Raw genomic sequence first — 24,357 nt, 5'->3', positions numbered from 1 at the left:
AAGGATCCTGCGCCGCAATCCAGCGTTTTAACACAGAGCTACGCCAGGTCTCGGAACTACTTTTCAAATAGACGCTATAATCTTCGTGAAATGTCAATAGTGGTTGCAGTGCTGCCTATCCAATTTTATAAGCATTACATATGTACTCCTTTTATACAACTGTCACGTCGGGTTAACGTAAATTGTGATTACTTGCCATGCGCTGAAGTTGATTTATGTAGCAGTGCTCAGGGCCAGCATCTTCGCGAGCATCAGCGCTTCATATCAGCTTCTGGTGTTGCTAATACGAATGTTCCAGTTGGCATCGTTGCGCAAGTGCAAACAACTGGTTATGTAACCATGTGCAACTCTTCAACATATATCTGCTCGTGCAACATTTGTACATATATTTACCGTCATTTCATGACGTGTCGCTCAATAAAAAAAATTGCAACACGGTCACCTTCCCTCCGCATGCTTCGCATAACGTCGATTCCCAGGTACGTGGGATCTGCCGAATTTTTGCCTTTTAAGCAACACACAATAATGGGGCGATGATGAACAATATTACACGTGCTCTAGTACTTAACCCTAACGGTGCGTATTAAGTCGTTAGACGACATACAGCAATATCAGCTAAGCAAGCGACTCCATAATCCAGCAGCATCAAGGCTCAGGCCGTTTCTACTACATTTACGTGTAATTTAAATGTATAAATCCTTCTTAGATCGCAAAAAGGATCATTTGATCTGTCACGACTCGTTATAAACGTCAGGTCATTTCGTTTCCACCAGGTTCTAATGACAAGTTCTGGCCAAGTGTCGATCCCTTTTATCAACGGGAAATAACATTCGAGATACAGGTTTATCTTCGGACGAGACAGGACTCCCAGGAAGTGTCACTAATGCAGAGAAAACATAAAGATAAGGCCACCACTCCGTACCTGGCATCACGTTGCCTTTATCTTTCGTTTATTCTTTTTTTTATCTTCTGTACAACAGCCAGCACCCACAGGACATCCTTCGGTACAGTCGGGTCCGGCAATTCTATGTATCGAAATTTCGACGCATTGTGTGTTTTTCTGCGTAATGTCAAATTTTAAATTATTTTCCTAAACTTTCTGAAAGCATTCTGTATCATCTTTTAAACCATCATCATTGTGAACATTAAAGACTATAATGGTCCATCCAAATTGCGTGACATACATTTTACAAATAGCCGTGGTCTTCGTTATAATCAGCCGGGTGTCACTGTATCCGTTTCACTCCATAATATCCTCGCTATACTTTATTTATTTTTCCTTCGTCCACAAGCCCACAAATTCATAAATTATTGTAATGTACGCCTGTAACGACGAGCTCGGTTTCACCAATCACTTTCACGTTCTTTAAGGCGAAAACTGATGCGGCATCGTCATTCCCAACTGTTTCGATAGCAATGACGTCATCGCGAGGCACAGGTCACCATAATTTGTGCTTTCATCATGGGGTCCTCAACGACGCAGTGAATGACGTCACCCCATTATATCATCGCTTCGTCAAAAGAGCGCTTGGACCGATCCCGGAGATGGAGCAAAAAACCACGCAAGCTAATTAAGTATAGTGTCTATGTGGGTGGGTGGGGGACAGTGTTGGAGGAACAGTGAAGCCAATTAAGAACGTCACAGCAATTTTTTAATCAGCATTACGTGGAATGCTTTCACCTGCGCTCTCAGCGTTGGCTAAACGGGCTGTGACCAGTACGTAGTGCGACTGACCGCAGTGTTTAAGGAAACGGGTCAACGTCAGGTGTAGTCAAAAAACAGCAATCTAAAAGTGATAAGGAGGGTGATACGGAAGCACCTCTGTTTTGTACGCCCATCATGGCACGAGGACTAGGGAGATATAGCAAAAGCCTTTTTTTTTTATGAATGTGAACACCGATATTTGCGGCTGTTCACCCTCGTTATCACTTTTAAATAGCGAGATTGCGTTTCTTGACTACACGTGATGTATACATCTGATCTTGATCCTTCCCCTTGTAACCCTCTTTTCCCCGCGTCTTTTCTTGCACGTATTTCTGCTACGAATAAACCAAAGGTTCAATCGTCGCTTGCTTGTGTATCTTCTATGTTCCGTTTGTTTGCGCTGCCAAGTCGTCATAATGAATGTATACCAACTAGCCCGCCTATCAACTGTTCTGCATTTGCCTTGTCTGTATGGTCATTCTCTCGCTTTCTATCTCTTCTCTTGGTGCGAATTTCTCGCTTTCTGTATATTTCTCTCTCTCTCTCTCTCTCTCGCACTGCACTCGTTATTCCTTCCTAACTCTAGCAAAGTGAGGTGTTGGGCTAGTTGACTTTCTACGATTAAAAAAAAAAACTGCTCTAGTTACTGCAGAATACGGAGCTATAGGGAGGAGACACTAAACACAGTGGACACTACAACCACCTACTATCAGCTGAATTTATTGGGTAAAAAAACTTGAAGGAAAGAAGACTTCCAGGAAAGGGAAAGATCGGTTTACGATGAGGGCGGGGGCTCTAACCTAAACTTCATTTTCTCACCCCCCTTGCCGTTGTATGTTATACAAGCTTGTGCTACGCTCGGCTAGCGTACTTGAATAGCCGAATGGTTAAGACGCTCGCTTTCGAGTAATGAGCACGTGGGTTCGAATCACGTCTCGCGAAGGAATTCTTTTTTCCATAATAATGTGTTTCTCTTTCTGTAGTCTTTCTCTGGCACGTCAGACTTATTGCATTCGACGTCGAACAAGAGTCGGCGCAACTTTTCTGAGAGCGAATGAGAACAAAAAAAAAAAAAAACGAAGAGCGCGCGTGCCGGATGATGATTGTTATTTATCTGATTGATTAATACGTGGGGTTTAGCGTCCCAAAACCACCATATGATTATGAGATACGCCGTAGTGGAGGGCTCCGGAAATTTCGACCACCTGGGGTTCTTTAACGTGCACCGAAATCTGAGCACACGGGCCTACAGCATTTCCGCCTCCATCGGAAATGCAGCCGCCGCAGCCGGGATTCGATCCCGCGACCTGCGGGTCAGCAGGCGGTTACCTTAGCCACTAGACCACCGTGGCGGGACATTGTTCTTCATTTAGGCCACACGGAAAACCTCGGACATAATAGCTCTGCTAATAAAATGTCGTCGCTGTTCCTAACGACAATATTTTATCCTGGTAACGTGATCTCGAATAAAATTTCTTACCAAGACTTTCAGGTTTCTTAAGGGAACCATAGAAAGACACATGTCGAGCAGTATCTGTCAAAAAGAGGTATATAACCTCTTGTTGGCCGTAGGCTAATGTTTTATCGTGCCTACGGTAAGATGGCGGTGGTCTGGCTTCGCTTTGTGGATGAAATTTCCACTCCAGATGTTTCTTTTTATAAAATCTCGCTTTAAACCTCGTTGGTCGAATCTTCGAGGCCACGCGAGGTCCCCGTGGTGTGTGCTGGTGGACTTTGTTGGCGTCACAACCACTGTACTTGGGAACACCTCAAATAATCCAGGATTCCGCATAATCGATCAACAACGTGCTTAAAAATAAGCTGTGCCTTCTTGAATGCAATTTGCTGAGCAGTGGCACATTGCAAATTGAATTCGCTGCTACAGCAAACGCACATGACAGATAACCTGAAAATGCTTATTGGATGTAGTCGCCCGCAGCCACCAAACTGATAAGTCGAGCCATAAGCCCGCAAAATATGAGCAGCTCATGCAGACTCAACAAAGATAAACACTTTGCACTTAGGGCCCACTCAGTCATCAAAGTTTGCAATGCCACTCGCACCCCAACTCTGGGATATACATTTTTCTCAGCCCCACTCGCCCAGTCTCTAACTCATCAAACATTATTTCTCAGGCGGACTCACATGCAGACTCACGGCTAGGTCTGAGTCCGAGTGATATGAGCGAGCTTGCCAACCTATCTCTGCTCACAACTGCGTCAGGCTGACGCGTTTCTATTATTTCTCTACAGCCGTCCACTTCCCCAATCCTTAGTCCCTCTTGATTCGTTTTCGGTAGAGACATTACGCGTAGAAGCAAGCACAAAGGAAATATGCATTCAGTAGCGGGCTGATGATTATGTGGAAACGTGAAAGTTGGCAAAGAGCCTGAGCGCAGCAACACGGATCAAAAGCGACTGCAATGTTGTAATCGCACGTGTGACCTGCCGGCGGTGACCACACCGCTACCTTCATTACGTCGCACTGAGTCGACGCAACCTTGCTCACTGGGTTATCGCGAAAACAACGTGGGTTAGACACAGCGACGTCAATTAGACGCTTCGAAAACACAGCAAGCAAAAGAGAGAGAGAGAGAAAGAGAAAGAAAAAAGTGAGAATAAAAACGTGTGTTACTTTTATTTTTGCACGTTCGCATGCTCTCGAATGTGTGGTACTGTCTTCCTTTTTTATAGAGTGTGCTGCTGCATCGCATATACGAGAAAGGTTGATTGATTGATTTGTGAGGTTTAACGTCCCAAAACCACCATTTGATTATGAGAGACGCCGTAGTGGAGGGCTCCGGAAATTTTGACCACCTGGGGTTCTTTAACGTGCACCCAAATCTGAGTACACGGGCCTACAACATTTCCGCCTCCATCGGAAATGCAGCCGCCGCAGCCGGGAATCGAACCCGCGACATGCGGGTCAGCAGCCGAGTACCTTAGCCACTAGACCACCGCGGCGGGGCTACGAGAAAGGTTAACGTTTTCCAAACTTGTACAACAGAAACATTTGATTTCTGACAACCACAATGGGTCTGGCAATACCACAGAAAATTCTCCACTTGTTCTTTAAACAGAGGCGCGTAGTGGAGAACGTATTCTACAAGTTTTGGCAAATGTATACACATGCGCAAGAGGCTCAAATAAACGAAGCTTCGCTTCGAGTTTTTTTTTTTTTTTTTTTAAGGGGAGCATCGACAAGCTCGTACTTCTTGATGTTCTTTAGTTTGTTTATCTATCTGCCCGTTCCATGCAGAATGGAGAAGGCGTATCACTTTGAAAGATGGTTGCAACAACACCCGCACTAAGCTCTGCCTCAGGCGCAGTTTGTGTTCATACTGGCAATCGTGGAAAGTTTCTCGCTCGGCTTGGAGCAAGCATGTGCAAGTAACACACGGAAAGAAAGGAACTAAGAAGAGCTTGGAATACCTGCCTTGAAACTTTCGCTTGAGCGCCGCGCCGACAGTCCAGACAGCCGCTAAGTGGAGAATCAGCTGATCACAGCATCTGACATAACGCTATCTTAGGCAACGCCCCGACCTGTCACCTGGTCACAAAGATGCAGATACCGACCGCGCTGTTTTCGCGATATGCTCAGTTTGTAAACAATGAAGCTGCGACCGATGGGTGGCCATTACGTGGGATATCCTTGAAACTTAATTATGACGAGGCGGAGAGGAAAGCAATCCGGCTCTAGACGACGGGACTCGGAACCAGAATGACACATAGCTAGCATCTCATGCAGAACAGCTGCTTCGCCTCAACATCCCATATTTTTCTTCGAGGACACTGACGCCCACTGCGACCGACTGTGGGTTTTAAATGAACTCGGACTTCGTGCGGAGACAGCGTGTACGGTTCGCCTTGAATATATTGAAAGTACGCACTGGAGGCGGCCATGTTTTTTAACAATGTTGCCCATTTATGATTTGTACACAATTGTTCTACGCCAAAATGCGCGTCTAAACCTTAATAATCATATTTGCTTGAATATACTAAAAGTATTCGCTATAAGTAGATTATTTTACGGTGTATTCGAATAATAACGCTGTGTTTGTAGCAAATTAAAGACCATAATTATGACAACTACGTCAAGTTTTTTTTTTGCTTGAGCAAAAATGCATAGCCTTTGAGATTTTAATTTTTTTAAAAGTAAGAAAATGAACACTTTATTTTAAAGCATATATTGCAATAAATTCTGTACATCATTTTATTTTAGTATTGTTTTCACAAATAAATGGTTGTAAATAATTCAAACAAGAAAAATGCGACGAAGTGGACTACGAGTTATCGGCTAATGTCCGCAAACGTTTGTCTGCAAGTTCTCAGTTTACAAACAAAGCGCGCGCTAGTGTTTACGTGGTTTACGTAAAAAAAAACTCTGCGTTTATGTTTCCGTGGCAAGTTCAGGTACGTATATGACACTCTCGGGACTATAAATTTCTTTCCTTCTCAGTGGCTGTACAGGGATTGCCACTTGGTGCTCGTTTCTTCCACATAAATGTGATTAAAGACAGCGCTAGAAGTGTCATCGCTGGCACGTAAAAGAAGTTTAGTTTTTCTACTGCTGGCAAAATTAACGACGGTGACGAGAACATCGCATCAGACGAAGCGACACGGATCCACTTGCGCTACTTGCGGAATCAAAGAAAACTTACGATTCGTCGAAATCTACGCATGCTGTTTGAAGGCATGTCGGCTGGAGTAGCTTTAGCAGTGTGTAGTAGGAGAATCGGGCAAGTCACCGGCGCTCTTCAAGCAGGCGGTTCTTTCTCGGCGTTCGGGCGCTCAGTGTACTGCGCGTACGCCCCCACGCAGTTTGTAGTCACCCCGTGAATGCTCATGGAGCGGCCGGCTTTCCTTGTTGTGTGTCGATGTGCAAGGTCTGCTTACTCGCCTCCATATCGAGCCTCTACGTACGGCTTGGTTCTCCCGTGGAGTGTAAATTGTGACTTAAAGTGAATGATTTAAATATCTCCAATTTAACCAAAGACTTGCCCAGCTCGCCTTGGTGTTCGCTCTATCGTAGCGCAATGCTGAGCTCCGTCTCAGATCGCATACAACTATTTATATACTACCCGTCTAAAAATAATAATTTCGTCTTATTGTTGTCCAAGTACTGCCTTCTGTTCGTCAATGCTTGAGCCTGCTCAGGAGTAACTTGCGCGCATCTATATTTTAACGATGGGACGAATTTAATTATAAAAAAAGTTACGAAGCGCAAGGACAAGCGCAACACACAAGGAAAATAAACAGGAGGTGCGTTATCGAATCGTTTGTCACTCTGTACTCGAATGAAATTTGCATAACTCGACGCATATATCAGTTAGTTAAATCTGCTAGTTTGTTCATTGAAAGCATCTACGCCTCTGCCAAGGCTGTAGAGATTTCACGAGAAAAAAAAAAGAACATCGTTTATGTCTATTTTCGTCGTGGCTTGCGTCTTGCGCTCGGTAACTTTTTAATGCACCAACTATAGTTCCTCGAAAAGTCCTTCTAAGAACGAACTTACCCTGCACTTGTACTCGTGAAAGGCGCTGAGGAGGAGAAAATGCCGTGGTGCTTGGTCGAAAAGAGTAGATGTGTCTGCATGCCATTCGAAGACATCGCGAGTGTTTGCGACTGGCACCGCCTCGCTGTTTTGGTTAAAGTCCGCTGGCGCCAAACTCGCGTGACGCGCGAAGTCCGCGCACATGTGGCAGCCCAAACTTTGTATCGGGTAACGCGCTTTCGGCAGTCTTGCCCGACTGGCGCGAACTCCTCGTGACCGGGAGCGCGAAACGGGCGTACGTGGGATTTTCGAGGAGCAAGACGAATAACATGTGTGTGTGTGTGTGGTAGCAGAAAAGGCAATCTTTGCACATTCTCGCTCCAAAAATTTTTTAGCGAAACTATTACGTCTTTGCGATTGTTTGGCACTTCAAACGAATTACAATATAATGGAATTTAACATTAGCAAAATGGTTTACTTTAGTGTGGATTTAAACGAATAGGAGCCGACCAATGTTCAGTGCACCGTGTCGTACGAAAGTGCGCTCGTCTGAATTAATTTATTGTTGACACTTCATCATGTCTTGCACCACCAAAGAGGAGATGTGCAGACCCTCACTGCAAAATTCATCCCAGCTGAACTTTCACTAACGAATGTCACGTGTTGTCAGTGTCAAGAGCTGTGTATTCAGCACAACAACAAACTTTATCAGTTGTAACTGGTCATAGTCGGAAAAATATGTAGAGCCGATATCAAGTAACTTTCGTAATGAACTTTCGTTCGACAAACGCTCTATGGCTGACCATTGCGCTTTTTTGTTCCAACTCCTGTGGCGAATGCAAACATATTTGGAACAAAAGGTTTCCATGCAAGTATTCGGTGAATATTAAGGCGAAGGAAATTGAATTAATGATCACTGGTGTTCACTCATCCAAATCACGGCTTGGAATGTCTTTTATACCAGTTTCACGCAGACACTTTTGATTGCGATCAGGGCCTATCCTGATTAGGCTCACCCCAGATCTGGTGCTGCTACACAGCTACATTTAATAATGATCAGGCCATATCAGGAGTAAGAGATGAAGGGATTTACTATAACACCGAACGATCCCCTGTATTTCAACCACTCGTAATAATTCACTTCGTGGAGATACACGACTTTCTTGGTGTCCACGGCGTGACTCTGCGTTAACGATGAGCTGCTTCACCAATACCATCTCGCTGAAGTTCCAGTCGAACACGATCCTCACCTGCTTCCCCCCAAAAAAGATTGTGTGTTCAAATTCGAATGCCGCAGCAACCACACCGGAATACCCGATTACGACCATAGAAGAACGAGTGACTGAGCAGATGTTATCATCAGATGCGTCCACTAACCACTAACTCATTACTATGCATGGTTCAGTCACCGAATCTATATATGCCCAGATGACTTGGGTCGTCTAATGCAAAAGTGTGAACAATTGAAGAAAGACAAAACTACAATGTCAAGTTTGAACTGAGAACTTTTATTCTTAGCGGTAAAGCAGAGAAACAACACAAAACATCTCAGCGTTAGGCCACACGAAGACACGCAGTCCATCTCCTTCTGTCGACGTAACCGCACACTACTCGCACAACACACCGGGTGACACACTGCACTTTTTTCGTCAACATGATGGTCAAAGGTTGACCCGCCAATACAATATCAGCGACGATTGGGTGCGGTTTCTCAGTTTTAGACCATCAATGCCGGCAGATGAGCAGTTGTGGTGCTTTCTCAAAAAAAACTTCTGGACTGGGCACGTGATGCAGAGCAAGTACCAATAGAAACAAAAATATAAATACAACAACATTCAGCAGACCAAATCATCTTACGCAGGCCCATAGAGCACCATGTGGGTTTTCAAAAAAGGTGTCATAATCCTGGTACCTTAAAAGGCTGATGGTATGTATGACACCGGATGCTCATTCTCCTAATCAGTACTGTGATCTACTGCTTGCAGTCTGAGTTCTGTAGTGGTAGGCGTTTAGAGCTCTGTACCATTGCTGGTAGGCATTTGTGACCCAAGTTGGGTTCCACTTAGTGCGGTACACTGACCAACGAGGGTCTGCGTTTCATTTTGAGACAAACACGGCAACACAAGAGCACCATGAAACAGTGGCGCTGACCCCTGACGGTCCAGTTTGTTATCTCTAACGAATCTGCTACCTCTACAACACTGTTGATCGTAACGTAGTGGTACTGCATGAACAGCAAACGTGTATGTCCAACCGGATAATTCTGCCCTGTTGGATAATGTCTGGGCAGCGTTATAACCACATACCAGTGTTTGGGCCTTCCCACAACGCGTGTTAATTTCAGTGGAGCATGCTTTTTGACTCTGCGCTTGCCATGAATTCACTAAGAACTGTTTGTATATATGTTGGACAGCAGTTGTATATATGTTGGACGGAAACTGCGGATCTGACGGAGCTCTGGGAGCACGTCGCTACTGTTGATGCAGATAGCGGGTGTGTCGCGTCGGTAGAGGACTTCCTGACGGCAGACAGTGCTGCTTCGTTCTGCGATGAACTCACCGACGAGGCAATCGTCGCGGATGTGTTGTCGCGACAGGCGGCAGCGTTGTGCGACGGCAGCGACAGTAGTGATGAGGAGGTTGACAGCGCCTCTACGACCCCGTCGATGACGACGCAAGGTGCACTGATGTCTATCGACAAACACGGCAACACAAGAGCACCATGAAACAGTGGCGCTGACCCCTGACGGTCCGTTATCTCTAACGAATCTGCTACCTCTACAACACTGTTGCTCGTAACGTAGTGGTACTGCATGAACAGCAAACGTGTATGTCCAACCGGATAATTCTGCCCTGTTGGATAATGTCTGGGCAGCGTTATAACCACATACCAGTGTTTGGGCCTTCCCACAACGCGTGCTAATTTCAGTGGAGCATGCTTTTTGACTCTGCGCTTGCCATGAATTCACTAAGAACTGTTTGTATATATGTTGGACAGCAAGCCTGCTGCACCTTCTTTGGCATCACTGAACACAGCACCCACCATTGTCGCCGATGTGTAGGGTAATCGCATAGATTTTACGCCCCTAAGCAATGACACGACTTTGGAAACGCCGCAGTGGGCGGCTCCAGAAATTTGGGTAGCCTGGTGTTTTAATGTACACACAGACCCTTACAATTTTCTTTTCATCGAAATATGGCTGTGTCGGCAGGAATTTGATCCCACGACATTTATTTATTTATTTTATTTATTTGCGTCAATATTCGACATGCGCATATCTTTCGTGTGCATGTGTCATCGGCAATGTGTAGGAGTACCTAGCAAATTTGCGTAAATATTCGACATACGTATATCTTTCACGTGCATGTGTCATCGGCAATGTGTAGGAGTACCTAGCAAGTCACCGTCCTCTTCAGGCAGGCAGTTCTTTCTCAGTGTTTGGGCGCTCAGTGTACAACATGTACGCCTCTACGCAGTTTTATGTCACTGTATTATTTCGTCACTTCATGAATGCTGATGAAGTGGCCGGCATCCATACGTGCCTCCACATCATGTCACCATGGCTTGGCTATGCCACATAGTGGCAAATGTGGCTTACAGTAAACTGTTTAATTATCCTTATCCTAAATGATGTCCATTGAACCCCATTGGTTCTGCTTAATATCGAATCAAATCCTTTGAATTTTTTCTCCTCGTCTGCCAACCCAAGAGATTATTTCAGACGTGAATATCTGTGATCGTGCAACCATAAAATATGTGAGAGATTACCAATAGACTTGCACAGCTCGCATAAGTGTTCACTCAACTGTAGTGCAACGCTGTGCTCCATCTAATTTTGTCTTACTATAGTCTAAGTACGACCTTTCATTCCTGAATGTTCTGAACCTGCTCAAAAGTAACACGCTTCGATACTTCTACGAAAAAACGAGCTTTATGATCAAAAGTTACTGAGCGCAACAAAGCACTCAACGCAAAAGCAAGGTACACAAGTAGTGCGTTGACAAACCATCTGTCACTCTATACTCATATGATTTTGGTTACCTCAACATGTATATCAGTTAGTGAATCTGCTATCATATAAATTTTGTGTATTTTTCTTTTATTGATCACATCCGCTCATGTGCTATTGCTATATCTGCATATTTCATGAAAAACGAGAAGGTCGTTCTTTGTGTATCTTTCTTAATTGTGTGTTGCATCCTTTCTCATGCTCAGTAACTTTTTTATCATTAGTTCATTATGTATCGACGGGGCCCCCAAAATTGTCCTTTTAGAAACAAACTTACTGCCCCGCCGCGGTGGTCTAGTGGCTAAGGTACTCGGCTGCTGACCCGCAGGGCGCGGGTTGGAATCCCGGCTGCGGCGGCTGCGTTTCCGATGGAGGCGGAAATGTTGTAGGCCCGTGTGCTCAGATTTGGGTGCACATTAAAGAACCCCAGGTGGTCTAAATTTCCGCAGCCCTCCACTACGGCATCTCTCATAATCATATAGTGGTTTTGGGACGTTAAACCCCACATATCAATCAATCAAAGAAACAAACTTACCCTGCGCTTGTGCTCGTGAAAGGCGCTGTGATAAAAATGTTGTGGTGCGTGGTCGAGAACTTTGGGTGTGTCTGCGTTCAGTTAGGCAGCATTCAAGTGTTTGCGGCTGGTAACACCCTGATGGGGCCTTGGTGTTTTGGCTAAAGTCCGTGGCCGCCAGCTCATGGGCGTGCTAAGTGCTCGCATGTAGCAGCTTAAGCTTCGTATCGGGTAACACACTCTGCAGTCTCGCCTGGCTAGCGTGGAAGGCCGCTTGACTGGGAGCCTGAAGTGGGCGTACATGGCATTCTCGAGGAGCTAGACGAATAACAGGTATGTCTGGGAGGACAAACGAAAATCTTCGGTGCACGCTCACTTCTAAATTTTCTAGGAAAATTTTTACTCAAGTGATTCCATTGCATTAATTATAAATTATAATATTATGGAATTTACCATTGGCAAAATGGTTGACTTTAGTCTGGATTTAAATAAATAGAAGCCAACAAATGATCAGTGGGCTGTAGCATATGAAAGTATATATGACTCAATTAAGAAAATCATTAAAATGTTGGCGTTATGTGTCATCTAGAAATATCAAAAAAGAGATAGACCGACCCCAACTCCAAAAGTGATTTGAGCTGAACATTCAGTAACAAATGTCACTTGTCTTCAATGCGAAGAGCGTACTTTAGCAAAACAACAGACTTTATCTAGCTGTAAATATTCAGTACCAGATAATTATGTAGAGCCAATATCAAGTAATTTTCATAATCAACTTTGTCCCAGCAAATGCTTCAAAGCTGCTACTTGTGATTCCTTGTTTAGACTCCTGTGGTGAATGCAAACACATTCAGAAGAACAGGTTTTAAAAACACATTTAGAATATAGGAATAAATATTAAGATAATAAAAATAATATAATGAATGACCACTGGTCTTCTTTCATACAAATCAAGGCTTGGGATGTATTTTATACCGATGTTACACGAACACTTTTGATTGTTATCAGATTCAATCCTGACAAGGCTCAATCATGTAGCAGCAACCATTGTTGATCATGAACAAGAAATCTGATCTGGTTTGGCCTGGATTGTGAGCAAAAGTGCCTGTATGACACTGGTATTAGTTACTGCTCTCAGCACAGTTGTGGCAGTATTGACAAAAAGCAGCTGTGACTCGGCAGCTTGATTCTAGAAATTTGCAGAAAACGATGTACTGGTAACTTTGTACTCACTCTTGTGAGGGTATTTACTTTGAAAGAACTTGCAACAAAATACAAAATAACATTAAAGATTAAGGTGCAGAAAATAACATGCGCAATATAGCACTAACCGAAGAGCTGTGGGAGGCCCAGTTATCAGACCCAGGCCTGAAGAATCAGCGCAGCTTGGTTCGACGGGCGCGGGAGATGGCGAAGGCCCGCGGCTACCTGGAATAAGGAGGCCACCCACCTTGGGCGCACAATTCGTTTGCTCAAATAAAAGTTTATTCTCTCTCTCTCTCCATGAGGCAAATCACATCATAGAGTCTTGCAGCTGCTTTTCTTAGGTGCTTTGCAGACACTCTCACTTTCTCTGCTATGTAAAGCGAAGATGCACCAATTGTCATGCATTTATCAAATTATGTGAGGATACGCTCGCTTACACTTGGCACACGTATGCATTCTACCCCACCTCTGTCACTCAATAGCTCTCACTAACACTCAAGAAACTAGAATGTGTGCTATTGCATTATTAATAGATCCAGAAGTATGGTGGAGTGAAGGAAGCTCCAGCCTGAAACATTTCAAGTGCAAATACATCCGACTTTTTTCTTGCTGAGCAGGTAAGAGAAGAAATATACATTCGGTTCTATGGCAAAAGGATGGTAATTTATTGTCAAAGATCGAGGAGCACTTTTACAAAACATTTGCACTCTTGCAGGAGCTGGTGAAACATACGCTGAATGGAGGACATGAGACTGTGACTAAGGAGCCAAAGGTATAAATTTTCAGACCAAGGTGCTATTACTAGCAAGCTTATCTTGATGACTGAAGCTTTGTATTTAAAAGTTGCTCTTCCTTAAGTGTGCAACACTTCATTAAATTATTACGTTGTATTTCAAAGAAGTTGCAGTATTATAAAATTTGCTATTGTAAAAATGGTTAACATTACTGTGGATTCAACATAATTAGAAGCTGGCTGATGTTCAGTGCACATCATCGCTGAAAGCTGGTTCCGCTGAAATCAGAAAATAATTGATGAGGGCACACCTGGAAAACATTCGTGACGAGAAAAGTGTATGTAATTGTTCTTAAATGGGGGAGCGGCTGTATTTCTTGAATCAAGAAAAGTACCGAATGTGCTGTTTCTGTGGCAAATCTTGTTCATTCTTCATTCTTGATTATTATTGTTTGAGCTGTGAGACCCAGCTTATTGTTTGAAGCCCACTCGGGAAGGTAGAATGAAGTACACGTGACGAAAGCGGAAATGACAAACTTACCTACTAGACTCTGAGTATCACTTCGACCAAACTCTGTTTTCATGTTTGCTGTTGCTCTTTAAAAACAGGGCTATTCTCAGTCTCTTGGCTACGTAGTTACTTAAACTGTTCCTCAAAAAAAAAAAAAAAATGCTAAGAGTGCATGTCCAATGAAAGTACTACACTATAAGCAAAAGTAGAGACCATGCTTGCAGCATGAAATACAGAAACTTCTTGTGTGACTTCGCTGCAGTTGAATTTCTCTGTAATGTTGTGCTCAGGAACACCACTGTGCCAGAACTGTCCTAGGTATTCACCAGCACTAACCAAGTTCTCAGTCTTTCAAACCCGTCTGTCCTTCTCGTAATCAGCATCTCCTCTTACTTGTTCTTGCGAGGATTACGAAAATGACGCTGACTATTCGGAGGGCTTCACACCCCCTGACGCTCATAGAGCAGCCTAAAACAGCGATTTATCCCAGTTTCATCCATCTCGGACCTATTCACCTTTATTAACATGTACATTTTTGTTACATTGTTACCCAGCACCCATCTCTGAGAAGTGGTTTAAAGGGGGAAAAATGTAGATGACACATTGTACACACATTGCATGAATGAAAACAAACTTTGCAGACCTGTTACAGAGAGCGAATGTACGAAACCGCACGGCAATTGTGCCATAGGTGATTGTGATGAGTATGAAAGACTGATGGAGCATTAAAATTAAATACAGAAAATATTCATGAAGACTGTGTTCACTTTGTTAATTAATCAAAAGAGTGAAATTAAATAAATATTAAGTACATTGAGGGTATAAAATAACCCTTCCTTTTGTTTTTTGCACTTACGATAATATTTGTGTCTGAATACCAAGCAGCGAAATATACCGTGACTAGGAGGATAAAAAAATAAAACATGGGGTATATAAGTAAATTGGTTAAAATAAATGTGCTGTTTGATCAAAGCTTGTTTCTACAAGCATTTTTGCAATTATGCAACCTCACAGTTCCTTGCAATCGAAGGAACTTGAAGGACTTTTCATCATCGCATTGCTGATTTTAATCATTGTGCATTGGTTGCAATGATGAAATAAAATTTGTTTTCCTGCTGAAAACATGGCAACTTCCACATTTCCAATCAATATCAAACACAATAGATTCCTTGTTCATTAATAAATTCACAAATTTCAAATATCTACTGGATATTCCTTGAAAAGTATGAGAGAGTACTAATGGCCAGGTGCTTTTACTCGCATAAATATTGCACAGTATGAACAGTTGGTGCCTGTCAATATCTATTCATGTGTCTAGTAGACAGTATATACTATACAATATATTCATAAACAGCATATTGACAAGTGAGTTATAACTTTTTGTGCGTGCATTGAAAGGCAACAGAAGGTGAGGCTACAGAAAACAACATGGGCCAGGTAAAGTGCTGGCTTCCAGCTGTGTGTAGAAAAATTTTTTGACTAGGTTTTTATGCGTAACTTCCAAATCAAACGGAAATACGTCACTTTGTACTCAGTAAAACAGGTTGTTGTCCATATTCAGACCTCTTTCTATGTCCTGCTAGTGATCAGTGACAAAAGTATTCACCATGTGCACCTGTTGTTAATTCCTCAGTTTGTGTAAAAGCTCCACAGGACAGCATTGTCCAAAACTCACTGTGAGAGGAATGTTAGAGAATTAAGTTCCAACTGAGTAAAAGGCCATGTCTGTGCTTCTTAAGAAAGCATAGGCCTCAAGGCCTTTTCCATTCTTTGGTGCCCAGGTGATAAAATGAATATTCATACTACTTTGATCACACGTATGTACAGTAATGTGCCCGTTAGACTTAAGTACTCTGTACAAATAGTTGTTTTGCTAGTTTTGATCCCGTTTGATCACTAGGTTTGTCTACACAGTACCTACTGACAAGATCGCTGTAATGTCACATTAAAACAAAATTATGGAAATAACAAATTTCACAGCTGTACACAGTCTATAGGTGCTATAATTACAATGGTTTTGAAGATTCTATGAATACAGTGTGTTGTAGCACTAATGTATACATATTAATGGAAAAACGTGGAGGTAAGTGCACTTCACGAGCTCAAGTAATGTTTGAAGCCATGGCTAGGAAACATAAATGCCGTTGTAAAGAAATTGGATAACCGTCTTCACGAGGCAGCAACGTCTACATGCCGAATGAGTCAATGGCAGTGATGTATATGCTAACACCTCAATTCATGGGGAAGCCGTCACTGATGCATATGCCAAAAAAAAGGTGACAAACTCTGTTACAGCGTGTACAATAAATACACGTTATGCACGTCTGCCAAGCACTTTGGCGTGTCTCGCTAAAGCTGTTCATCAGCATGCAGGCCTGCCGTCCCCTCAGTCGTTAATGGGCCCCGTGGATATCTCCGACTTCGACATCTCCTCATACCTAATGCTGTGCCGATGCACTCTGGTGACGTACCTGGGAGTAAGAGAAGTGCGCATATTTCGGGAGCATATCCAATAGTTTAATGACATTTGTTTACTCATAAAATTTCAGACTCTGCAAGGGTGAATATGTCTGCGAATATTGGAACTTCTTTTTACTTTAACAAGTTTATAGCTGCATAACTTCACCATAAAACAGATATATCACAATGTTATCTGCTGTTCTACTGATAGTGCAATCAGTGGGCAAATTTATGCGTTATGCATTTTTCCGGGAGTTACTCAAGATTGTTATTAGGGAAGAACGTGCTAAATTCGCGTAAACAAAAGCACCTGTGCTCTAGTGGCTACGACAGGAGCGGTAGTTTTCTGGCTTGACATGAAAGCTGTCAACACAAATTCTCAACTTGTTTAGTGTACTGATTTGACAATGTTATCCGAAATGTTTTAGGATCCCATTGGGAAATCATTTACTGCTACAAACAATTTCGCTTAGTCAATTCACAAGCTACTTGCTTCCAAAAGGACTTTTTTTAGGGGGGTGGGTTGGTGCTTATATTGCTTAGGTATACTTGACAGTTGTGCAGAATATGTTTCATGCAAAGTGCAGGGAAAGGAAGTAATGTCAAATGTCCAAAGTTTGCACATCATTTCTCACTCCTTTAACCTTTATCACGAAATGTATTTTGCGCCACAGTCAAGCTCGTTGCTTATTTCTTCAAGCAGGCCTTGAGCCATAATTGAACATATCACGCCTTTATCTCTGAAAATTGTTGCAGTTGAAAAGTTCTCATAAGTTATCACAACCCGCGCATTTAGTGGCTTGGTTAGTGTGTTTTTAAGGTGTCCACTAATTTCACGAGGCGGAGCTGCCTCAACTGTTCTGTTTGGATTGAGCTACTGACAAGAACTTACTGCTATTTTGGCATTGTAATTGTTGCTCTGTTTTAAAGCAAGCTTAACCATTTTAGCTGTGTGGTTGGGAAAAATGTGCCCGACCCTACAACACATAGCATAATAAATGTTGGGAGGGAGTGGCTTCTACTTACGAAGTGAGGCCGACGGCTATGCAGGTTACTGCAGCAGCCACCAGGTAAGGCATTCCAGGCAGGAACCCAATAGACTGGTTGAATATAGTGGTGAGTAGCACTTCCCCAATTATAGGCACCACTGATTCGAATGAGGCAAGTAGTGAGAACACCTTGCCTGTGAAGAAACAGTGTAGCGTATGTCCAAGAGACTTGTTCAAAATTTTTAAATAATGCACACAATGGTAGTTTACACTTCTGAAACATGTAAAATTCAATGCAACACAGCCAGAGTTGTCTTGCATTACATCTTGAAGCCATGCTAAAGATTGACAAAATTAATTAATATCAGTCGTTTACATTTGCTGAATGCTGAAAATGAAAAATTTTCTTACCAGCAGCACTGGTCTGGAAATTAAAAATGAAATGCAAAGTAAAAATGTAGCTCGCAGTTCCCACACCAGCTCCACACGACGTCACAGACTTCTGACATTGTCTTCATCAGACTACCCGAACCTTTTCTTTATACTGCGCATTTTATAAAAGTACCAAGGACAGCCTAGCAGGTTCTCAATTTTTATTGTCTTTAAAAACAACACAAGCGGGCTGTGAGATTATTTGTAATCATTGAGCCGATGTTGACATATTGGATTTCCTGTTGCTCTACAAAGAGAAAAGCAATTTTAACTTTTTTAGTTTGCTACTAAGTGACCTCCTAATTGCAATAAAGTGATATTTAAAAATCAGTCTTTAATTTTAATAAATTATTATGAATGCAGGGATCAGGACACATTGCGGGGTTTCATTGATAAATGTAAGAACAAAGGCCTTGCAATTTTGCTACTACGATCTGATCTAACAGCTTCTGTGTTGTTTAAAAAAATCCCACGAATTGGTGCATCTACCATGCCCTGAAAGCAGGCCAGTGTTTGATTGAAGGCGTACGGCTGCTGCAACATGCTATTCAGAGCTGCGGTATAACTAGCGCTTATGGGTGAATGCCTTGTATACGAACCACCTTAGTAAGCACAGCGACACAACACAGAAACAAGCTTGAACCTCCAGTGGAATTCACAGTATGCCTCGGGTAACAGCACTCACCGACTTCGTCAGGTGCCACAAGCTTGGACAGATGGGTCCTCATGCCTACCTGGCCAAGGAAAGTGGGAAGTCCAACAAGACATTCTGCGCAAGGGAGCATATAGCATTGTGTATTGGTTTGTTGACTTGACTAAATTAGTGGCAGGCTTTAGATGCATGCAAATGACCGCCTACTTATAAAGCACAGACAAATATAGTGAAAGGTTAATGTGTGCTTAGTACAAAAATTAGGGAATCATGCCAGAAATGGGCACTCACAAACAGTATTGACAGAAACCATCTTGAGATGAGTTTAAATTGTGTGATTAGCACTGCAACAGGGTAGACTTCCTGTTGGAGGGGTGCGCTGTGGTGGTATAGTGGTTCTTGAAGAAAGGAAGAAAGCTCTGTTTACCACATGATAGATGGCTCGAAATTAGTTCTTACGACGTCCTCTTGTCCAGCACGACAACACTCATCGTGGAAAAGGACATGCTGGAATCAGCCCCTGAATGAGCCATTGTGCACCACTGTTGGAATGCCTGCCAGTTATCTCTACCCGCAGCTGGGGCGAGGGAGGAGGAAAGCATTTAGGTGCCTTAGTTGCTCACTGTAGCGCCCGTTGATGCGTGACATGCCCGCGCACAAGAGGTGCTCCGCGCCTAAAATGTTGCAACCAAGTCGCCTTCTATCCGCGTGCTTCGCATAACATTGGTTCCCAAAATACGTGACTTTTTTGCCATTTTTTTTGTAGCACAGTGCTCTAATGTCTCATGTTTATTTGAAGGCACAGTCTTCGTTGACACAGTCGTCATCCTATTAGTTTCATCGCATATATATAACTCTGATTTTTTGGGGTGCAGCGGCTTAGCCTGAAACTCTTTCACATCCTCCAGTGCTGGTTGAGACCATCCCTGATGGATTGCGTATATTATCGAGGGGGACTGTGCTTGATATTTGTGCACCCCCTCTCACTGCTTCCTGTTCACCATGTTCAAACGAGTTCCGGAATCGACGTTGTCTTTGCATAAGAGGTGGTTTAAGGTCGAATTCTGCGTGTTCTTCTTTGTATGTGCACATGTGTCTTTGCACTTTCGAGAGCTTTCAGTAAAAAGATGGAGAAATAATCATCCGCCTAGACATTATTATTTTGCATTCCATTTGCTGCTGTTGGATTCATGCGGCTGAGGCAAAGAACTGTCATATTACACTCCAGGTGTCTGAATACCTTCCGTCCCCCGCGATCTCATGATCGTGTCGTAACGGTCCATTGTTGAAATGCCAGGGCGGAATCCCTGGATCGGCGCGTTCTCCCAATGGCTTCAATGCCTTGTAGGTACGTGTGTTTGCAGTACTGAACATTTCGACAGGACGAATGGCACGCACTTGAACTATCCCCGCGGGTAGTGGCCTTTCGCGCCCATGCACGCAAGGACCGCTATAAAACTCGCAAGCTTCTCAGGGAGCAACCGAGTACACATGAGCCAATCTTCGTCGATCTTCGGTGGCCTTGGTTTTCGCGCGCTTTCCTCTCGGCCCGCCTTTGTCTCTGCATGGTCACAGAAATGGTTTTCAGCGTAGCGTCGGCACAATGTCCAGTTCGCAAGAGCGTTGAGAAAGTATAGTGTACGATAGACCCTTTCATAGTATAAGTATAGTGTTTTAAGGACAGTGTATCTATAGACCCTGTGTTTACAAACACAGGCACTTATGACATCCGGTTTCGTCCACTGATGTGTCCTAATAGCATCGGCTTCAGCAGCTCCGCAGAGCAGCTCCGACTTCCAGGCTACGTCGGCTACAGCAGCCGGACCAGCTGCACCCTGACCGACTGCAGTGCTGCCCCTTGCCTGGACGACAACCACCCACAAGGACTTTCCCGCTGTGCCATCTACAAGAAGCGGGACCTGCTGCAGGCAAAGGTATTCGTGGCCGACCTGCTCGGAGGGCCCTTCGAGTGCTGCGCCGTCCGGGTCCGCCTCGACGGTGTTGACACCGCGGTGGCCAGCGTCTACATCAGACCCAAGGAACCATGGGACCCCGAGTGTCTTCGGCAGCTTGCGCACCAACTGGGGAAAGACTTCCTGCTGTGTGGAGACATCAACGCCCATCATCCAGCTTGGGGCGGCCGCAGGACCGACGTACGAGGGCGAGAGGTGCAAGACGTCGTGCTGCAGCTGGGCCTGGTGATCCTGAACACAGGGGCCGTCACCTACCTGTGTCGCGGAGCCAACAGCACCATCACAGCCGTAGACCTCAGCGTGGCTACGGAGGGTTGCCGGTACGCCTGGACACCGTTCCCGGACACCTCGGGTTCGGACCACCTGCCCATCCTACTGACCCTTTTCCGAGGCAAGGCCCCCAGGGATCGAGAGTACCGTGTGGTAGACTGGCGGGTATACCGGCAGCTGCTCAGGCAGGACACCGGTGACAAGGACCTCATGCAGCTGGTGGCTGACAGTGCCCGGGCTGCAACCGTCGCTGTTAAGGCACAGCAAGGGCAGCCTGTTCCAGACATCCGGCACCTAGCCTTGAGAGCAGCACAGAGGCGGGCAGAACGCCAGGCTCTGAAGAAGGGACAACCAGAGCTCTGGACAGTGTTCCGGAAGGTCAACGCCGCCTGCAGACGCCACGCCCGAGCGCGCAGGACGCAGGGCTGGGTGGGCGTCTGCGCCTCCATCGACCGATCACGGGATGGCACCAAGGCCTGGCACCTGCTGAAGTGCCTGCTGATGGTGCCACGGCCGTTCAACCAAGTGATGTCCCTGGCAGTCCACCTTTCCATCCAGGCAGCGGACCTGGCAGAACAGCTGGCCGACCAGTTTTCTGCGAGGGACATTGCCCAGCTGCCTGCTGCACCTCCCCTTGCTGCGCTGCAGTATCCTGCCACTTGCCACCATCCTGGGTGGACAGCCGCACAAGTACAAGAGCTGTGCTGGGAACCCATCTGGAAACACGAGTTGGAGGCTGCCCTTGCAGGATCGAAAAGACGAAGTGCCCCGGGAGCTGATGGTGTCACCTTCCAGATGCTCCGTAACCTGGACGGAGCTGGCTGCCAGCACCTGCTGCCAGTACTACAACGACGTCTGGAGCAGTGGGGTCCTACCGGAGTTATGGCACACTGCGGTCGTCACCCCGATCCTGAAGCCCTGGAAGAAAGTCATGGCCCTCTCCTCGTACAGGCCAGTCTCTCTCACCTCAGCACCCTGCAAGGTGCTGGAGAAGGTGGCCTTGGAGCGACTCGAGTGGATTGTTGGCCAACTCGAGTTCTTCCCGGAACAACTGACTGGCTTCAGGGCCCACCGGTGTACAGCCGACTCCATTTCCGACGTCGTCGCCACCCTTGAGGATGCCAAGAGCTGTGGTGACGTGGCCATGCTGCTCCTGCTGGACGTGGAGAGTGCCTTTGACAGTCTCCTACACGAGGTCGTCGAGACGTCTCTGGACCGACTTGGCGTTCACGGGTGCCTCCGCAGCTTCGTGACTGCCTTCCTGACCGGCAGGACCTTCCGGGTTCGAGTCGGAAAGGAGACCAGTACACCCAGGGATGGCAAGGCTCCCCGCTTCTCTTCTGACAGGCACCAGGTTCCCGGCCCGCTGCTCTGTCTTCGCCGACGACGTGGCACTCTGGGCCCGGGGACCGAGGCGGTCCATTCCAGCCATCAGGACGTCACTGCAGGCGGCCCTGGATGCGGTGTCTGCCTACCTGAGTGGCATCAGACTCAAGGTCTCCGCAACCAAGACCGAGGCCCTGCTGATTCACCCGCTGGCCGCAGCACGACGCTACGTGAAGCAGCTGAGGGTCGGCAACCGCAACCTGCCTTGGAAGCTGACGGTGAAGTACCTGGGCCTCACCATCGACCACCGTCTCACCTGGGTCCCAGCTGCCAAGGTTGCCTGCACACAGGTACGGCGTGTCCAGGGAGCCATCAGCAAGCTGCAGCAGCGTGGATGCGGCTACTCAACCAAGCTGGCACTTCGACTCAACCAGGCTTCAGCGTCCTCAGTCCTGCTGTACGCCTTTCCACTGGTGGCCCTGCCAGGAGACTGGACCTGGAGGGACATCACAGGAGAGCAGCGAGGGCCATCCTGGGGCTCCCCAGGAACTCCCCCGTGGCAGCGACCCTGGCCGAGGCTGGAGAGTGGCCCCTGTCCCTGCACATGCTCCAGCGTGCTCTGGGGCACGTAGACCGCCTACACCGTGCTGCCGACGGCAGAACCCTCCTGGAGCGACTTCGCAGCCAGCCGAGGTCACGGATGGGTAGTCTCTGTGCACTCTACCACCAGATGGTCCCGGACCCGCCAGTCCCGGTGCCCCTCCACCACCCCACCACCAGCCGTCTGAGGTCCACCTGTACCTGGATGGGGTAACCAAGCGCCGAACACCTGCTGCAGCACTGCAACAGGCCGCCGTCTCCAAGCTCCAGCAGCAACTGGCAGGGCGGCTCCAGGTCTTCACTGACGGATCCGTCATGCCAGACGGTTCAGCGGCGGCCGCCTGCGTCATCCCATCCCGGGCCATCAGCAGGCAGTGCCGACTACCCTTCCCGGCGAGCTCGACGGCTGCGTAGCTGGCAGGGCTACACCTGGTCGCAGTCCTGTGTGACAGCAAGGCAGCCCTGCAGACGCTGGCCAATCATCACCGTGCCGGGCTCACGGGGAGTCTCCTGGCAACCAAGTACCGGGCCCTAGCAGCAGCCGGGACGTCCGCCTCCTTCCACTGGCTGCCCCCTCACGTGGGCATAGCTGGCAACGAGGAGGCGGACACACTGGCCAAGGCAGCAGACCAGCTGGGAACCCCCATCACTCAAGCCGTGGCGGTGAGAGACTACTCGCAGGCCCCTATCAAGAAGCTCCTCGCCTCGGTCTACCCGGACAAGAGGGTGGCCAATGGGCGGGGACCCAGGCGTCTTCCTGAGGCAGGCCTCACCAGGAGAGAACGAGCCAACCTGCTGCGGCTGCGGACCGGATGCGTGTGGACCGCGGCCCGCCGCTACCTCAAGGGATGCTGCGCCTCCCCAGCCTGCAGCCGCTGCGGCGACCCCGAGACCCTCGAGCACCTCCTCTGTGCCTGCCCTGCCTTGGCCCAGGAACGCTCGAGGGTCACCGCAGCCTACCAGAGACATGGCCTTCCTGCCACCACCCTAGAGCACCTACTGTTCCCATCTCGTCCCCATCTACGACCGCTCCGAAGCCTGGTGGAGTTCCTGGACGAGACGGGAATCGTGGCCTACCGCTGAGGACGGGCCCCTTGCCACCCCTACCCTTGCTTCTGAACTGCTGCTCGTGTTGATGACGATCGTGCCACTGCTCACTTAATCTTTACTCTTCTTTCCACTTTTCTCCCTTTTCCCTTCCCCGCAGGCACTGCGCCGTGCTCCCGACCGGGTTGCAGAAATTAGGTGCCTTTTCTTATCTTCTAACCAGTACCACCACCAACAGAAAATGAGCTCAGCTATGGATGCAGAAGTGAAAATGAACGGGTGACGTGCTTTTCCCAAAGGCCTGCCACTGCTTATGTTATGTGATTATTAAAGGGAAAAGAAGAGGAAAATGAGCCCCGTAACTGTCTGCACCAGAGTGCGACACATCAACAGTAGCTCACAAGGGATGGGGGGTGAGGAGGGATTAAAAAGATAGG

At 46.4% G+C, this 24,357-nt stretch overlaps 2 protein-coding genes and 1 long non-coding RNA gene across 7 annotated transcripts in view; 1 reads left to right on the top strand and 2 right to left on the bottom strand.

The window, feature by feature from the left end:
* The window catches only part of LOC119180932 (lysosomal proton-coupled steroid conjugate and bile acid symporter SLC46A3), a 45,597-nt gene extending 38,180 nt beyond the window's left edge, over nucleotides 1-7,417 (bottom strand). Inside the window, exon 1 of one of the 3 annotated variants that reach the window (XM_075875406.1) lies at nucleotides 7,220-7,417. In XM_075875406.1, coding sequence (XP_075731521.1) covers nucleotides 7,220-7,402 — 183 coding nt within the window. In that variant the 5' untranslated portion in view covers nucleotides 7,403-7,417. Of the gene's footprint in view, nucleotides 1-5,140; nucleotides 5,585-6,365; nucleotides 6,488-7,219 lie in introns of those variants that run through there. The other 2 variants (XM_075875407.1, XM_075875408.1) reach the window with 2 other exon arrangements.
* LOC142774684 (uncharacterized) lies at nucleotides 6,023-13,703 on the top strand. The gene is made up of 3 exons (XR_012886494.1): nucleotides 6,023-6,117; nucleotides 11,969-12,054; nucleotides 13,643-13,703. It is a non-coding gene; the product is annotated as an uncharacterized LOC142774684 (long non-coding RNA).
* Nucleotides 13,569-24,357, bottom strand: part of LOC119180621 (putative peptidoglycan muropeptide transporter SLC46) — a 23,336-nt gene continuing 12,547 nt past the window's right edge. For all 3 annotated transcript variants that reach the window (XM_037431732.2, XM_075875409.1, XM_037431733.2), the window contains exons 4-6: nucleotides 18,738-18,821; nucleotides 17,658-17,814; nucleotides 13,569-16,642 (exon numbers count right to left, since the gene is read on the bottom strand). In XM_037431732.2, the coding sequence (XP_037287629.2) occupies nucleotides 16,558-16,642; nucleotides 17,658-17,814; nucleotides 18,738-18,821 (326 nt within the window). In that variant the 3' untranslated portion in view covers nucleotides 13,569-16,557. The remainder of the gene's footprint in view (nucleotides 16,643-17,657; nucleotides 17,815-18,737; nucleotides 18,822-24,357) is intronic.

This window comes from Rhipicephalus microplus, chromosome 10, assembly GCF_043290135.1.
Source record: "Rhipicephalus microplus isolate Deutch F79 chromosome 10, USDA_Rmic, whole genome shotgun sequence".
NCBI classification, from domain to species: Eukaryota; Metazoa; Arthropoda; class Arachnida; order Ixodida; family Ixodidae; genus Rhipicephalus; species Rhipicephalus microplus.
This window is presented reverse-complemented; position numbering and strand designations above follow the sequence as displayed.